The 19,340-nt window shown below is 43.2% G+C and overlaps 1 protein-coding gene across 1 annotated transcript; it reads right to left on the minus strand.

Annotated features, from left to right (window-relative positions):
• Window positions 1–5,450: 5,450 nt before the first annotated feature.
• LOC123501921 (pyridoxal-dependent decarboxylase domain-containing protein 1-like) lies at window positions 5,451–17,738 on the minus strand. Its single transcript, XM_045251005.1, is given in 18 exon segments — window positions 5,451–5,927; window positions 6,385–6,455; window positions 6,458–6,586; window positions 6,705–6,857; window positions 7,230–7,464; window positions 8,367–8,531; window positions 8,903–9,028; window positions 9,426–9,497; window positions 9,892–9,993; window positions 10,334–10,438; window positions 11,602–11,673; window positions 12,331–12,458; window positions 12,962–13,109; window positions 13,371–13,560; window positions 13,758–13,948; window positions 14,103–14,517; window positions 15,239–15,318; window positions 17,591–17,738. Coding segments are annotated over 18 exon segments (2,679 nt in total). The 5' UTR covers window positions 17,624–17,738; the 3' UTR covers window positions 5,451–5,663.
• Between the last annotated feature and the right edge of the window lie 1,602 nt (window positions 17,739–19,340).

Genomic DNA, 19,340 nt, shown 5'->3' on the forward strand with positions numbered 1-19,340 from the left:
TCACACACACACACACACACACACACACACACACATGCAAAGGAGGTAAAAATGGGCAAGTGAGAATAATAATAATAATAATAATAATAATAATAATAATAATAATAAAATCTCTCTCTTTCTCTCTCCACACAGTTAAACAAAAAAAAGGAGAACAAATCACTTTAATAATTCGTTTCTTTCATATATCACGTCTTTCATGAACAGGGGGGGAGAAACTGCACAAAGAAGTAGACTGAATGAATTAATAACAGGACGTGAAAGTCAGTGAATAAGTTCATGGAAAATAAGAAATGAGGGAAAAAGAGGCCCCAAGCTGGTTATTTGGAGACACACACACACACACACACACACACACACACACACACACACACACACACCAGTAGACGACCATGGTGAATTACACAAACACACACACAATGCCCCCACACCAAATTAACTTATTTTTCCTAATATTTATAAATACTTAAGACATATTTCTTGTTTAAGCAATATCAAACAGCCTCACCACTTAATTGTAACAGTAATAATAGTAGTAGTAGTAGTAATAATAATAATAATAATAATAATAATAATAATAATAATAATAATAATAATAATTGCAGCAGAACTTTTAACTTAGCGGAAATATATTTATCTATTTTATGTATATAAGAAAGACTAATGTATATTTATTTACATATATCTATTTATTTTTTCTATTTTTTTTTATGTTAATGCCCATGTTTGTTTGACTTTCTTTATGATTCAATTATTTGTTTTGTTTATTTTTATCTATTTATTTATTCTCTTTTACTGGAATGATCACTGTTATGTAAAGATTGTATTGACTTTTTACACTTCAGTACATCTCAGTCTTCTCCTGTCTGTCTGTCTGTCTGTCTGTCATTTAAGTGTCAGTCTATGTCAGCCTGTCAGTTCATCCCAGTCAGCCAGCCAGTCAGTCAATGTCAGTCTATTGTTAAATGTCAGGGGGTCAGTCACTTTTCAGTCTAGTGTATCAGTTTCTCAGTCACCATAAACTCAGTCAGTCAGTCAGTCAGCCAGTCCATCAGTTAGTCAACCAGTCAGTCAATCAGCCAGTCCATCAGTTAGTCAACCAGTCAGTCAGTCATCCAGTCCATCAGTTAGTCAACCAGTCAGTCAATCAGCCAGTCCATCAGTTAGTCAACCAGTCAGTCCATCAGTTAGTCAACCAGTCAGTCCATCAGTTAGCCAGTCAGTCAATCCAACCATTTTAGTCAGTCAGATGTTTACTTTTTCAACAGTAAGTCAAATTTCCATCAGTCTTATGTAAAAAAGTAGACAGACTCAGCAATTCAGTCAAGTCAATTTAGTCTCTGCTGTATCTCAGTGTCTGCTGAGATTGACTGAAGACTGAACTGTTTCTCTTTTCCATTTTTTTTTCTTTTTGTTTTTCAGCAGTTAATAATGTCACAAGTTAATTCAGCTCTGCCACACTTCCCGAGACAAACCAACACTAAATCAACTAACTGGCAAACCAACACACTAACTAACTAACTAACAACACACACACACATACATACATACACACAAACACAGCAAAAAATAAATACCCACAAATACACACACGCGCACACACACTCTCTCTCTCTCTCTCTGCGACGACAAATAAAAACAAGAAGCAAAATAATGATGAAAAATGCAAATCTGGAATGTTAGCAACCCTTGGCAAGATCTCAGTACATGTTGAATAAATAAATAGATGAATAAGTGGATAAATAAGTGGAAAAATAAATGAAAGAAGCAAATAAGAAAAAAATAAGCAAAAATAGTTTAGTACAAAGAAACAGATATGAAAGAACTGTTAAATGCAAAGATATGAGAGAGAGAGAGAGAGAGAGAGAGAGAGAGAGAGAGAGAGAGAGAGAGAGAGAGAGAGAGAGAGAGAGAGAGAGAGAGAGAGAGAGAGAGAGAGAGAGAGAGAGAGAGAGAGAGAGAGAGACTGGAAAACACACACAAAAATAATTAATAAATGTTTCCTTTTTCATAAAACATAACACAAAGAAGCAACACAGGAAAAAAAAAGTGCTTGCAATAATGCACAGACAGACAGACACAGACAAACAGAGGTGACAAAGCAAAACAGTAAAGCAGAAACACACACACACACACACACACACACACACACACGAGTCTGCATTCTTAAACCATTTCTGTCATCTCTCCCTGACTGTCATTAAAAGGCTCCAATGAAAATTAATGGACTTTTCAAGAGTGTTTTTGTGATTCACTACAGTTTAATACAGGTTCAATGTATCTTCAGGGTTCTGGTGTTAGATAAAGGGGGTTTTTAAGGGTGTTTTTATGGTTCTTGACTTTAATATCAATTCAAAACACCTAAAAACATTCTAGTGGAAATTATTTGGAGTTTTCAAGGATGTTTTCATGGTACAAGGGAGTCTAATATATGTAAGTTCAACACATCTAAAACACTCTAGTGGAAATTATTTGGGGTTTTCAAGGGTATTTTCATGATTCTATTTAGTTTCACAAGGTCTCTGCATACTTCAAAAGCCTCCAGTGAAAGTTGAAGGTTTTCAAAGGTGCATTCATGATTTTAGTAATAGATCAATATGAATTCTGTAGTGGAAGATATTGGAGTTTTGAGGTCTTATAGTTAACCCCTTCAGTACTGGGATGCTTTTTTACCATGAGTTTTGGGAGTGATTAGACAATTTTATTGACATTAGGAAGCATCTATGGAGGTCAGAAGATTAATGGCCACAGTCTTCACTATTCTAATTCCCAACATAAATTCCTGAAGCTGTAAAAATCACCAAATAGTCACCAAAATGAATATGAAAACATGTCATGGTATTGAAGATATCAACCTCTTCAGTACCATAACGTGTTTCCACATTCATTCTGGTCAAACCAAACTTGAAGTAAAAATGCATTCCAGTACTAAAGGAGTCAAGGATTTCAAGAATGTTTTAATGGTTCCAGTGGTAGACAAAAGATGCCCAAGAAACTACATTTGTGATGAGTGTGGCCTTTGTGACAGTCATGGTGAGAGAGCAGAGTGTCTGGGAGCACAGCACACTCTTGCACCAGTCATACTAGTATATCTGTATCCTGATTGATAGAAATTAGCTACAATATAACAGTGCTGAGAGAGAGAGAGAGAGAGAGAGAGAGAGAGAGAGAGAGAGAGAGAGAGAGAGAGAGAGAGAGAGAGAGAGAGAGAGAGAGAGAGAGAGAAAACAGTACCCATACCAGACAAAATGATGCCCAAACACACACACACACACACTCGGTGAACCACGTGTGTCATGCAAACGTACATACAGATGTGCAGCGACCTTGTATGGGGAGTAATAGCAGTAATAATATCAGGTCAGTTGACAAGCAAGTGAAGTGAAGTGAGGTAATGGTCAAACAAACAAACTAACAAACATACGTGAAGAAAAATAGACCAGTGCGTGTTAATAATATCTGGGGTCATCTCTCTCTCTCTCTCTCTCTCTCGTTATTCTTTCCCTTTCGTAAAATTGAGCAAATCTTTCTATTTTTCGGCTAGCCTTCTTTACTGAGAAGAGAAAACACTGACTGACTGATGGACTGAGAGACTAACTAGATGACAGACTGACTATCTGGTTTGTTGACTGACTAACTAACTAACTAACTAACTGACTGACTGATTGACTAAATGAATGAATGCTACAGGTAAGAGATTGACTGAAAGCATTTGGTGAATATATGAGCGAATTATCTCTCTCTCTCTCTCTCTCTCTCTTAAGTCAATTTTTTTCTCTATTTCTATCTATAAAAACATTACACAATTTTTGATGAATAGATAAATAAATGTTTTCTCTCTCTCTCTCTCTCTAGAAAAAAACCCCACAAATTGGTTTACTAGAAGATGGACTGGAAAAAATAATCGATGAAAAGTTTTCTCTCTCTCTCTCTCTCCTATCTAGAAAAAGACAACACGCTAAGAGTTTCCCGCTACAAAACGTTCCTTCTATCATGAGTAGAAAGAGAGAGAATGAAAAAATAAGAAATTATTCGTTGAGCAAGTTCTGAATATTTTTTTAAGTGTGAAGGGAAAAAAAAAAAAAAAAAATATATATATATATATATATATACTACGTATATATATATAGACTTTGCAATGTGGAGAAAGCTGCAGTTAACTCACATGCACACACACACACACACACACACACACACACACACACACACACACACACACACACACACTTTGCTGCCAAACAAACCCAAAGAAAAAAGAATATAGCACCAATAAAACACTCTCACACAAATTAAAGAAATAAAAAAAAAAAAAAAAAAAAAGAGAAAAGAGAGAAAGAAAATGCAAACCAAAATCAAGCAAATTCTTCAAAATGTGGCTGCCTTATGAGGTCATGTTTAGGGTAGGGTAGGGTAGGATAGGGTAGGGTAGGGTAGGCTAGGGCAGGTTAGGTTAGGTTAGTGTAGGGTAGGGTAAGGTAAGGTAAGGTACGGTAAGGTAAGATAAGGCTGGGTTAGGTTAGGTTACTGGCTGGAAAAAAGTAAGTGGTGTGTGTGTGTGTGTGTGTGTGTGTGTGTGTGTGTGTGTGTGTGTGTGTGTGTGTGTGTGTGTGTGTGTGTGTGTGTGTGTGTGTGTGTGTTTCACTGTCTGATCTGCTGCAGTCTCTGACGAGACAGCCAGACGTTACCCTACGGAACGAGCTCAGAGCTCATTATTTCCGATCTTCGGATAGGCCTGAGACCAGGCACACACCACACACCGGGACAACAAGGTCACAACTCCTCGATTTACATCCCGTACCTACTCACTGCTAGGTGAACAGGGGCTACACGTGAAAGGAGACACACTCAAATATCTGTGTGTGTGTGTGTGTATGAAGGTGGGGATGTCATGGTATTTGGATGGGAGGAAATGAGGGAAAGCTGGGATGGGCTAAGGGGTTATGTCTAGGTTATGTTAGGTAAGGTTACTGGCAAGGAGAAAGTGATGAGGGGGTTTGAGGAAGGACAGAAGGTGGTGTGTGGATGGGGAGGGGGGTAAAGAGGTCATGGTTAAGTGAGGTCATGGGTCACTGGGGGTCAACACAGGTCAGAGCTGCAAAAAGACTCAGAAACAAAAAATCATGGTACAAACAAATGAAGCAAACACACAAACAGAAAAAAGAAAAAAACAAATCGTGAGCCCCAAAACAACTGAAAAATTCAAATAAATGCAACTGGAAACAATGCGTGTACCCAAAACACACACACAAACAAACACACGTACATACACACACACACACCAAACTGGAAAAAAGAGGAAGAAATTAACAATAACAAACAGAAAAACGGTGCAAAATATATACAAAAAAAAAAAAAAAAAAAAAACACTTGGGCAATAGTAAATAAAACTAGCAAGAGTAATAGTAATAGTAATAGTAGTAGAAGTAGAAAAAGTAATACAAACAACAATAACAACATATTTAAACCAGAAAAAAAAGAAAAACAAAACCAAAACAAGACATAACGTGCCATATATATATATACCATAAGGAACATATCACATCCTTCTCTACAATGTATATATATATAGTGCATGTATAGGTATGTATATGTATATTTGTATAGCTGGGCGACCTCTGACCTTGGCACCCACGCACACATCCTGGCACTCACACCACGGCACTCTACTGGCCCTGAACTGCCACTGCTGGTGTTAGGGACGGCGCTGGCACCCCATTGGCCGACACAGCAGCCTTGCCTTCCTGCGTCGCTATTGGCTGGTGCTCCGAGGTGTTGCGGGAGTGTGTGGAGCCAGGGGTGAGGGCAGAGGTGGTGGAGGAGGAGCGGGAGTGGGATGGAGAGGAGGCTGAGGGGGTGACAGGGGTTTGGATGGAGGGGGCAGGGGGTAGCTTGGTCTCGGAGCGTGTGGGGGCTGACCCATGGCGGATCTGGGGTGAGGAGAGGGGAGCGAGTGTGGGAGAGGGATGGGGAGAGGAAGTGGGAGGGAGAGGAAGACTGGGTTTTAGAATATTCATCATTTTTACTAATAGTTTGTGTTTCTCCATCAAAATATCATTAGCTTTATATATTTCAACTGAGAGAGAGAGAGAGAGAGAGAGAGAGAGAGAGAGAGAGAGAGAGAGAGAGAGAGAGAGAGAGAGAGAGAGAGAGAGAGAGAGAGAGAGAGAGAGAGAGAGAGAGAGAGAGAGAGAGAGAGATTGTGTTGTGTTGTGTTAGGTTAGGGTGACCTGCATATGTAGTGTTGTGTTGAGAGAGAGAGGAAAAGACAAAGAAAGTGTGTTATGTCAGATTAAGTTAAGTTAGGTTAGGTAAGCTTGCATGTGTTGTGCTGTGTTGAGAGAGAGACAGAAAAAGAGAGAGATATAGAATGTTGTGTTGACTTACTTGCATGTGGTAGCGGTAAATATTCTCTGTGCTCTCCAAGACACCGGCAGTGAGGTCCAGCGTGCGTCCTTGATGCCCGGCGGTGGTGGCGGTGAGAACCAGTTGTACACCGACCCCACGATAGGCACGTGTCTCAGAATACCCTCCTGCCACAGCCGCTCCTCATTCTCCCTCTTTAGGTCCTCCGTGGCTGCCTCAATGCCTGCTCAGGGTGAAAAAAGTGTGTTTTTGATTGACTTTCCTTAGAGAAGTGTACATGTGTGATGTTTTAAAAGGTACTTTGCTTAAAGAAACACACACACACACACACAGATACGCACCTTTCCTCACAATATCCGTCATCTGGTCCAGGAAGCGCGATGACTTTTCAATCTCCTTGCCAGTAGTGATGACAAGGGAAAGCAGGTCCGAGAGGTCCGTGTCAGCCGTCACCATGCCAAACCGCACACAGTTCAGCCCATCACTGCCCTCCCCTGTGGTATGGTGAGATGGTGAGAGGTAATAGTGAGATGATGAGAAGTAATGGTGAGATGGTGATTCTGTGTTCTCTTTACCTAACTATAAGTGAAGATTGAAAGGAGGCAGGATTGAATGGTGATGAAGGATAACTACTGACTACTGAAACTAACACTACCACTTTAGACATCACTACTGCTACTAATATCCTTAAACTACTACTACTATTACTACTACAAGAACTAGCAAACTACTACCACTACTACTACTACTATTGCTACTACAACTAAACATAATTACTGCTACTTCTATTCTTAAACTACTAACATTACAACTAACAAACTACTACAACTACTACTACTATCACTACCACTACCACCACCACTAACCTAGAGAAAATGCCGAATCAGTAGCCTTGAGCTGTGAGACAAGATGAACATTGAGAGCATTGATGTCGGCTCGGTTGGCTGGTGTGAAAGTCTCCTGGTCCAGCCACAGGTCAGCCAGGTACCGCACCCCACCCAGACCCGCCCACCCAGGGATCTCCACCAGCTGCAGGTTGGTGGCGGAGGAGACCAGGCTGGTGAAGGTCTTGCGCTGCTCCACTGTGGCGTTCAGGATGTCCTGGTGAGCAACGAGGGGAGTGGGTGAGGATTTTGGTGAAGATAGGCGTTATTTAGTTAATTCATAGAGTCAGTGAATGTTATGACACCTTTAAAAAACCTGTAAGAAGTAACACGTATTTGTGAGGTGATGCAATGAGTCTGTGTGTGTCTGTGTAGTGTGTTAGGTGAAGACAGTGAGTGTGTGAGGTTGTGTGGTGTTGTTAGAGGGCAGAATAGTGACTGTGTGAGGTTGTGTGGTGTTTTTAGAGGATAGAATTGTGGTGTGTGAGGTTGTGTGGTGATTTTAGAGGGCAGAATAGTGATGTGTGAGGTTGTGTGGTGATTATAGAGGGTAGAATAGTGATGTGTGAGGTTGTATGGTGTTTTTAGAGGGTAAAATAGTGATGTGTGAGGTTGTGTGGTGATTTTAGAGACAATTCTACTTGCATTAGGAATGGTCTATGTAGGTCAAAAGATTAATGCCCTGGTGAGCAGTGAGAGGAGTGGGTGAGGATTTTGAAGGTAGTGACTATGTAAGGTTGTGTGAGGTTTTCAAAGGGTTATACAGTGAGTGGGTAAGGTTTTCAAAGGGTTAGAGAGTGAGTGTGTGAGGTTGTGTGATGTTTTTAGGGTGAGATAGTGACTGTGTGACATTTTTTTGAAGGTGAGACTGATTATGTGAGGTTTTTTAAGGGTGAGATAAAGCAATGACTGAGAAAGAGATAAAGAGATGAGAATAAAGAATCATTTAACTTTCTGTCACACACACACACACACACACAAGCTGCCTTTACTTCTCTTAACATTCCACAAACCTTTATAAATACAATGAAATCTTAAAGGGAAAATCGCGTAGTGAAATGCAGGAAAAATTCAGCTATGTTTCTTCTTCTACTCACACACACACACACACATACGTACCAGCTGGTGGTGGAGGGAGTCAATGAGGTGGTCCACGTCAGCTAGGGTGATGTGGTATGTGTCGGGGCCCTCTAGGGGACTCCACCGCAGCACCAGGCCAGCTGTCTCCAGTTGCACCAACTCCAGTGGGATGGTGCCCACATCCCGCCGCACCACCTGCCCCAGCTGCCACACCATGGAAGAGGGAAGTAGAAGTATAAGTAAAAATGGGTGTAGGTAAAAGTATAAGGGAAGTAAGTGGGTGTAAGTAAAAGTATGAGGTGTAAGTATGAATATAAGTATAAGGAGTAAAGTATAAGAGATGTAAATATAAGTATAAGGGGTGTAAGTATATGTATAAGGTGTGTAAGTATAAGTGAGTATAAGTGTGTATATAGGTGGGTATAAGTGTGTAGCAGGCACCAATGCTATCACCAGATAAGAACAAGCATCCAAAAATAATATAACAAACTATGACAACAAACACAAACACAGACACACACACACACCGAGACAAACACAAACACACACACACACACAGACAGACAGACACACACCCAAGAGTTGAGGTTGTCGTAATACTCAGAGTTCTTGGCGCTGATGGCCCTGCCGCCACCGCTGCCGCTGCTGGTCTCCTCAATGTACTGGAACACCACCGACCCGCTCACTGTCTCCAGGAGTTGCTGGTGGAGGAGTGGGGATGAGTTGCTTAGCAGGTGGTGGTGGTGTTTCACATATGCCCCTCAATCTTTTAATTTCTCTTTTATATTTTTCTTGATTTCTTAATTCTTTCAATATGCTCTCTCTCTATCTCTCTCTCTCTGACATCCTCTTTTTATCTAATCTCTCTCTCTACCTCTCCTTATTTTAGCTTGTCTTTTTCCTCATTCCTCTCTTAATTTTCCTCTTTTTTCTTTCTCTCCATATCTTCCTCAACCTTCTCTTCCTCCTCCTCCTACTACTATCACATCTCTCTTCCTGCCACTACTATCACTACAGAAACAAAAACTATGATGATTACTACTACTACTACTACTACTACTACTACTACCACCACTACCACTACTGCTTGTTACTCACTGCAGTGCTGATAGGCTTGCTGACCAGGTCCTGAATGGTGACCACTGTGCTGCCCTCCAGTGGTGCCGGGCTCTGGTGACACACAAAGGCACAGTTAGGTTACATCAGGTTAGGCCACAGAACATTCAGGACATCACACAAGAGAACACAAAGGAGAAACAAATGCTGGTGAAAGTGATGCCAAATTCATATAGAGATAAGATAGTATTAAGAAACATAGATATCTTGTCATTCTGCCAATAGAGCCGTAAAAACTTGCTTAAAAATGCTTTATTCTCTCATCACGACTATTTTCCAAGGCCACAGGAATGATGAGGGGAGATTTCAAGAGTGTTTCTCCAATTAATAATGAAAGATCTGAATGACTGAGAGTACTGGTTAACTCTGGCATTAGAGAGGCAGACAACATAGGGGTGAGAGTAAGGATAAAGCTATCTGGTAAAAAGAGGGAACAAGAAGGCCTCACCAGCAGTCTTATCCTGGGCAGAGTGCTGAGGTGAAGCTGCAGGTGGCGCCCCAACTCAAAGGCATGCTGGAACCGTGACACGACGCCACTCTGCCCTAGTGTCTGTTGATGGAAGGCAGGGTAGCAGTGTTGCAGTTAAGTATGTAAGTAGGTAGGTAGGTAAGTATGTAGATAGATAGATACATACATACATATAGACAGATAGATAAGTAGAGAAATACATAGACAAGGATTAATAGACAGGCATAGAAAAAATAGAGAGAGAGAGAGAGAGAGAGAGAGAGAGAGAGAGAGAGAGAGAGAGAGAGAGAGAGAGAGAGAGAGAGAGAGAGAGAGAGAGAGAGAGAGAGAGAGAGAGAGAGAGAGAGAGAGAGATAAAAGGGATGAAAGGCAAAGTGGAGGGTGGAATGAGGGAGAGTGGACAAGACAGAGGAAGACTCACCATAAGCGTGGTCCACAGCGGAAGACAAGAAAGGCGGACATGCAGACTGAGCGCTGTGAGTCCTGCCGAGTGCACTGCTGATGTCTCTTGAGCCTTGTACAGAGTCTGTGCCGCCACTCAGTCAAGGAATAAACGTACATGTGTGTGTGTGCGTGTGTGTGTTATATCAGTTCAAGCGTTCATGCAGTTGCTGGGAGTGTGTGTGATTCACCTCGGTCATCTGCTGGTCACCCCAGCCAGTCTTCCCCATTACGGAGCGAGCTCAGAGCTCATAGACCGATCTTGGGGTAGGACTGAGACCACAACACACTCCACACACCGGGAAAGCGAGGCCACAACCCCTCCAGTTACATCCTGTACCTATTTACTGCTAGGTGAACAGGGGCCACACATTAAGAGGCTTGCCCATTTGCCTCGCCGCGCCGGGACTCGAACCCAGGCCTCTCGATTGTGAGTCGAGCGTGCTAACCACTACACTACGCGGTGTGGTAGTCTTCCCCATTACGGAGCGACCAGCAGGAAACCGAGGTGAATTACACACACACACACCTCTTATCAGTCCAACATGGCAGCCGCTCTATACTCTGTTCTTGTATCTAAACTTTGCACAAATCTTCAAATCTTCACCTTGCATCACACATTCTGCACTCCTCTTCATCTCAACACCAGACCAGCACTCCAACACTGACCAGACAACTCTAAACACCCGCCCCACACACACACACACACACACTTCACATACTCTTACACACATATACACACACACTTCAAAGCTTCACTAACACAGCATTCCAACACAGACCAGCAAATGCCACACACACATTCACACTCATTCACATTTCTCACACCCCATTCACTTCAAAGCTTCACTAAGACTCACACATTTTCATCCAACACTCCTGCTCTCCCTGGCTTCACTTCCCAACAGAACACTTCAAAGCTTCACTAACACACACACATCTTCACACAACACTCTTCCCTGGCTTCACTTCCCAGCGCACCACAGCACTTCAAAGCTTCACTAACCCACAGAATCTTTACCCAACATTCCTGCTCTCCCTGGCTTCACTTCCCACCACAACACTCCAAAGCTTCACTAACACACACAATCTTCACTCACCACTCTTCCCTGGCTTGACTTCCCACCACAGCACTTCAAAGCTTCACTAACACTCACACATCTTCACCCAATACTTCTCTTTGCTTGACTTCATACCACAGCACAGCACACAGCCCAGCATAGCCACAATAAGGCCAAAAAAGGATACAACGTAAGGCAGCGACGGTATTCCCAGCCAGAGGGACAGAGGAAGAGTCATGCTGTCACCAATCTTGGCTGGCTGGAAGGGACAAGGAACACAGGTTATTGCCAATGCTAACACACCTACTGGTACAGATGTCATACTATAATACCACTACTGTACTTCTGTCTATGAATATATCAGGCCAGTGCTGGTTCATACTCTTAATTCCATTGGTCTGTGGTGGAAAGGGAGTTTTGTGGTCCACCCTGCCATTCTACTGCTGGCCACACACACCCACAGTAAGGTCAGTAAGGGACAGTTTTGTGGCCCATTCTGCTACACCACAGCTGGCCACATACACCCACAATAAGGTCAGTAAGGGACAGTTTTGTGGCCCATTCTGCTACACCACAGCTGGCCACACTCTAGTTTACCTCACTAGCCTGCACCTACTCCAAGCCTGAGACTATAGCATATACAGTGGTCCAATACAACTTCTACTATTATTTTCATACTAGGGCCGTTACAGGGAGTGGAGAGAGTGTGTGAAGGAGGATATGAATTTGTTGGGAATAGAACATATGGCACAGGATCACCAGTTATGTAAAGCAGTCATCACCTGTCCAGCTCCACTCTAAATGGGAAAATGTGGACATTAAACTAAAAATTATGCGATGATGATGATGATGATGACTAAGGCATTTATGGAGATAGGAATGAAGAATGGTCAGAGTGGTGTAGGGGTCGACGCACCAGGTTAGGAGTGTTGGGCAGGGTGAGGGCGGCCAGGGCGTGTCCCTCCACGTGTAGCCAGGCGTCATGGGCACTGCACAGCTCCAGCACCCGCCCCACACTGTCCACGCCACCCAGCGCTCCACCTCCTGTCACACACACACATACACATGTATATATATACAAATAGAATTCACTGGAATGGATCATAAATACATGGGAATATATCTTAAACATGCACAATTCACACATACACTAAAATTTCAAACACACACACACACACACATACACACACCGCATAGTGTAGTGGTTAGCACGCTCGACTCACAATCGAGAGGACCAGATTCAAGTCCCAGGAGCGGCGAGGCAAATGGGCAAGCCTCTTAATGTGTGGCCCCTGTTCACCTAGCAGTAAATAGGTACGGGATGTAACTCGAGGGGATGTGGCCTCGTTTTTGCGGTGTGTGGAGTGTGTTGTGGTCTCAGTCCTACCCGAAGATTGCTCTATGAGCTCTGAGCTTGCTCCATAATGGGAAAGACTGGCTGGGTGACCAGCAGATGACCCAGGTGAATTACACACAAATGTATCTTGAAAATCCACACATTCAAACAAACGTATTTTCTCCCCAGCAAGACAGACAGACAGACCTACCAGCATTGGCGATAACCAGGAGAGGCTTCTTCTGTGCAGCCGAGTCCTCCACCATCATGCGGTCCAGCGCAGCCACATCCATGGCCAGCGGCGACCCCACCACCGAGTTGCAGGGCACCACACGCACACAGGATGATCCCAGGCCAAGCTGAAGGGTCATACAGGGAGAACAAAGGGTCATAAAGGGTCATAAAGGTCACAAGCAAGCCACACCTACACAAGACAACCCCAGACTAAGATGAGGAGGGTCACAAAGGGTCATTAGAGAACCATAGACAAAGAAGGTGACTCTAGACTAAGCTGAAGAGGGTCAAAATGAGTCGCAGCAGGTCACAAAGGGTCTATCTTGAGGACACAGCAAAGTAATCACAACAACAACAATAACAGCAACAACCACACACTGACTCACCATGTTGGCCAGGTGGTTGGGCAGGCCGGGCCGGACAGTGCTGCTGGTGTAGATGACCGGCGGCCGGGCATACAGTGCCTGGAAGCCCTCCGAGGCCAGGCGTGGGTAGCGGGCGTGCAGCAGCATCCGACATACCCGAACCACTCCCTCACGCACGTCCTCGTGAATGTAGGCCGTGGATTCAAAGTGTCTGTGGAAGGACGGAAGGTTTGACTGTGGTGGTGTGCTCACTTCAATTCAGAGTGAAGGAGAGAAAGATGAAGAAGGAAGGTTTTCAAGAATGCAGGTTTAAAAGCAATAAGTAAAACATTTCAGCTTAACACACATTAAAGGACAAGTAGAGAGAAGATTTTACAGAAGAAAGAAATTACAGACCCACACACACACCTGAAGAGTCTAGACACCCAGAGACAGGTATCGGACATGATGCGTGAGGCGAGGCGACGCAGGTGTTGAGGGTCCAGAGTGGTGACCAGCGCCGCCAGCAGGTGTGACACAGCAGCCAGGCGACCCTGCCCATCCAGCGGCCCGGGGCAGTAGGTCATCTCAGGGTCATCCTCGTCATAGGTCACCAGGTCCTAATGGTAGTGGTGGTGGTGGTTGGCTAGTTAGGTTTGATGGTGATGGTGGTAGTAGTAGTAGTGACATTATTGGTAACAGTACTATCATTATTATCATTAGAAGCATCAACAGAAACAATAGTAAAAGTAGTGGTGGTGGTGGTGGTGGTACCTGCAGAAGCCTCATGGTGGAGGAGAGGTCAGATCCATTGAGGGAGAGTGGTCTGGGGCTCCTCTCCTCGCCTGACAGGGGGTCGATGGGGGTGGCCAGGGTGCCAAACACCTCCCCAGCAAAGGTAGACAGCCCTGCAAACACATCCTCCTCTTCCTCCTCCTCTTCCTCTTCCTCCTCCTCATCCACTTCTTTATCCTCCCTGTTTGTTGCTCCTTCAGTTCCTCCTTCTGTTTTGGTTTTCTGTATTTTCTTTTTCTCTGGTGTGTCTGTCTGTGTGTCACCATCCACCATTCTCTCCTCCTCCTTGACGCTTTCCTTCGTCGTTTCCTCTGCCTCCTTCTTCGCTCCGGCCTCTGTGTCGTCCTTCATGTTCTGTGCTTCTGGTTTGCCATTTTCTGTCACCTCGGCTGATCTAAAAATGGGAGACTAGTGTAATTATTCATGTATTTGTTTATTTCTTTAGTAGCATTATATGTGCTTGTCTATTTGTGTATGCTAAGCTGGTAATCCCACACAGTCTTAAGGCTGACTTGTGGTAACTTCTGTGTTAAGAGCGAGTTATTTTTATTGTATGTGGAAAAAAGAAAGGTTGAATATTGACAGAGTAACTTGAATTAACTCTGCATTAAAAGAATATGAGAGTTTAGTGGAGTAGGAAAGTGTGTTGTTAATATTGTGTTCAGTGTTGCTTGCTTGGTACTGTAAGTGTTGAATTTATTGCTACATTATTGGGTTCAGTGATTCAGTGGAAGGTTGGTCTGGTTGTCTGTCAGTCAGTCAAGAAATCAATCACTCAATTTATTAGTATGCCAGTGAGTCAAATAATATATAGAACAATCATTCAATGGGTTAGTCAGTCATTTAATCCATCCATCCATCCATTAATCAATCAATCAATCAATCAATCAATCAATCAATCAATCAATCAGTCAGTCAGTCAGTCAGTCAGTCAGTCAGCCAGCCAGCCAGCCAGCCAGCCAGCCAGCCAGCCAGCCAGCCAGCCAGCCAGCCAGCCAGCCAGCCAGCCAGCCAGCCAGCCAGCCAGCCAGCCAGCCAGCCAGCCAGCCAGCCAGCCAGCCAGCCAGCTAGCCATCCATCCAGTCAGCCAGCCAGCCAGTGAATGCATTACTCACCCGACACTCTTCTTGCCTGCCTCGCACACCTCCAGCCCACCCTTCCCCATCTTCTTGGCTTCTGAATTTTCTTTCTGTTCCTGCAAGGACAAGAAACAAAGGACATTATGCACACTAAGACTAATGACAACCAACTGAACATGTAGAAGTCTGTGGCTTGCTTCTAAAAATACAGTAAACTTTATGATTCTGATGAGTGAACTGATTTAATTCATTAATCCCTTCAGTACCATGTCGTGCTTTCATATTCATTCTGGTTACTATTTGGCAATTTTATACACCTTCAAAAACTTATGTGGGGGGATTAAAATAGTGAAGACTAGGCCATTAATCTTTTGACCTCCATAGACCCTTCCTAATGCAAATAAAATTGTTTAATCATACCCAAGTATCATGGTAAAAATGCATCTCAGTTGTCTAGCTACTAAACACTATTTCAGCACTAGTTCAATTTTAGCAAGATGGACTAAATATTCCTTGTCGTCATTAACCTAGGCTAAAAATCATCTGTATCTTTAGAAATTGTCACAGATATATTGATTGTGAGAGGCAGAGATGAGAACAATGACACATCTTCATCACCACCTCTGCTTCTGCTGTCAACACAACCAACAGGCAACGAGTGACATGACTCTGCCTGACCTTGAATGCCGACCATCTCATAACAATGGCATTTGTTTCTGCACAGTGCAAGATCAAGGCAACACTGTCAACACCATCAATTCAGCATTATCAAGTTATCATTTGTCAGTGTTTCATTCAGACTTTCTTTGCAGACTCATCAGTTTTCTGTAGTGTTGTAACCTGTCTTCTATTCAGCAGCGCTAGATACACTCTTCCTCCTAAGTCCCACCTTGTCTGATATCAGTGGCACCTCTCCTTCTCCCTCTCTCTGGTGGGAGAATTAGTGTTTTCTTTCAGCCCTTGATTGGTGGATGGTGCATTGTTGGCCCATATTCTGAAACAATTATGCACGGCACCTTCACTATTTTCAAAGACCTCTAGTTGAAGTGACATGAGTATCTAAAGGTGTTTCTGTAATTCTAGCAACATGTTAACAAGTTTCTGCATTATCAGCATGACATACTCTTTAGAACTCGGCTAATCATCTCTGTGAAAATGCTCGTGGTGAGAGAGGGAAGTGTTTCTGAATATGGCAAATTGTGCTACTGTTGTGCTTTTGTTTTGTAGACAGTTTTTGTATTGCTCGTTTTCCTTGACACCAACAGCACTCTTCCAAATTAAGGGTACACCGGCAGATTGGCATGGCTCATCACTGGTGCAGTGGGCCACAGTCACAGCCAGGCCGTTGGAACTTGACTAGCCAGCAACAAGACCCAGGCCGTTCCTGATTAGCCTGTAGTCACACCCGGGGCATTTTGACTTCTGAGGCAGCCATTTTAACCGGTAACCGTCCCCGGCACTGCTTGGCACCAGCGACAGTGAGGGCTATGGGACGTGCAGGCAGTGTTGGGGGGGGGATAAGTATTGTGTTGAGTGGCCAGGCAAGGGCAGGAACATGTTATAATGCAATGTCACTCACTGATAACAACCCTGTGCTGAGTTCCACTGAAATACACCTAAACAGGACAACTTGGTTTGAAATAAGAAAAAAAAAAAAAAAAAAAAAAACACGCAAAAATAACACCAGACAACTCAGGAGCTTGTTATAATGCCATGTCACTCAATGCAAACCACCTCGCACCTCTCCACACCCAGGCCTGCCACACCACCCCACGCCAGACCTACGCACAACACCAGTCAACCTAAAACAACACCAAAAACAAGGAAATACACCATAACACCACGAATCATGTTGTTTAAAATACCAATGGTTTCTAATCACCTTGCACCTCTCCACACCCAGGTCTGACACACCATCCCACACCAGGCCTACACACAACACCAGTCACCCCAAAACAACACCAAAAACTTTGAAAAAACACCTCAACACCACGAATCATGTTGCTTAAAATATCAATGGTTTCTGATCACCTGACACCTCTCCACACCCAAGGTCTGCCACATCACCCCAAACCAGGCCTATATTCAACACCAGTCATCCCAAAACAACACCAAAAATAAGGAAAATACACCACAACACCACGAATCATGTTGTTTGAAATACCAATGGTTCAAGATTACCACGTACCTCTCCACACTCAGGCCCCTCAAATTAACCTCAAATAGGCCTACACAGGACACATTTCAGGGTAAAATAAGGCCAGGACATGAGAAATAAGGGAGTGAAACGGGCCGGAGAGGAGGGGAGGAGGAGGTGACAGCCACGTCAGCACTCCTATCTCGTCTAATAAAGCATTCCCGACCTATATAACCCTCTCAAATACTCACCCCAGGCTTACAATCCTCCTTTGTGTCCTCCATCCGGGTGTGGTAGGAGTGTGTGGCTTACTATGGTTATTTATTTCACCAGTTCCTTGACACCATCTCTTCCTCTCGCTGCCTCCGCTGTGATGGCTGGCAGGGAGGATGCAAAACGGAACACCCCTCTCTACTTTTTACCTGGTAGCTTTTCTGTAACGGGATATTTTTTGCAAGAGTTTGCTTCAAAGTGTGTTTTTAATGGTTTTATACATTTTTATCTCATCACATTTTGTTATGAATAGTGTATATTGGTTTTTCGTGATAAATATACAGTTCTAAGGATCTAAAACGGGGCAGTTCTTCATACATTTTTCGCCTTTTACCTTCCTGCATACGTGTATTTTTATTGCTAGTCTCATCTGGATTATATACCTATTGGTTTTATATATCTATACATCACTGACATGTGTTTCGATAACAGTACGTGGGTTTCCGGGTATAATATGCAGCTGGGAGGGTGTAAAACGGGGAGCTATGAACACTATTTCTCTCTTATTCTCTGCCTGTATGGTTTAAGATGACAGTACAGTTCTAATGGTTATGTGTATTTGTAACTCATTTCATATTGTTCTGAGTAATGTAAGCTTCTCTGTGACAAAGATGCACCTGTGATGAACCTGATATGATCTAGAACTGTCGAGTGATTAGCGGTTGCGGGGGCGGAACGGCCTATCTAAGGTAGCTCAATCTATTCCCAAACTGTAAATGAATGATATGGAGTTATTGCAGTTTTCTTGAATGTTAGGGACTAGGTAAGTATTGCAACTAGAACTACTATTACTATTACTGCTAAAGTCCGAAGATGTTGTAGATGATAGTAAATATAACTGATAAGCCGTGAAAAGGGTAAATAAATAAGTTAATGAGCAAATATATAGCTCGAGCAAACCTGTATTCGGAATGTCAGTCTTCACCAGTGACTTAAGTACCACCAATATTATTAGTCTCACTGTGATGTGCTTAACCAACCTGCACGCCCATACACCACAGGTAATTCCATATAATTATATAACCTGATTTTTTGTTTGTTTTTAAATCGCCATGGTCATGTTTCCTATAGTTACTCCCTCCCTCTACACGTTTGTGAGTCGTTGAGAGAGAGAGATAGGAGGGTTCAACATTGTCTAGACACCGCCAAGTTCCACCGAAGTGTTGGAATGTAACTCTAACGTTCGCCAATAAGGTATAGTTGAAGTGTAAAGGTTTTGGAGGGTCTTTTTAGGGTTCTATATATAGTAACAGATTAACAACATTTCTCCATTATTAAGATGAGAAACACTCTTGGGAAACCCTGCTAGTCATCTGCGTGACCTTGGAAAACAGTCCTGGTGAGAGAGCAGAAAATTTTTAAGGATGTTTTTAAGGTTCTAGTGATATATATTAACAATACTTCTGCGCTATTAACAAGAGAAGCACTCTTGAGAACCCTCTTAATCATCTCTGTGGCTTTGGAAGATAGTTGTGATGAGAGAGCACAGGGTTTCCGAATACGGATGTTTAATAGTGACAGGTTTTCAAAGGTGTTTTCATAGTTCTAGTGACATGTTAGAGAGAGAGAGAGAGAGAGAGAGAGAGAGAGAGAGAGAGAGAGAGAGAGAGAGAGAGAGAGAGAAACCAAATGTTGAGCAGCCCTTCCCTCACACACACGCACGCACACACACACACACACACACACACACACACACACACACACACACACACACACACACACACACAC

This window comes from Portunus trituberculatus, chromosome 10 (genome assembly GCF_017591435.1).
Source record: "Portunus trituberculatus isolate SZX2019 chromosome 10, ASM1759143v1, whole genome shotgun sequence".
NCBI lineage: Eukaryota > Metazoa > Arthropoda > Malacostraca > Decapoda > Portunidae > Portunus > Portunus trituberculatus.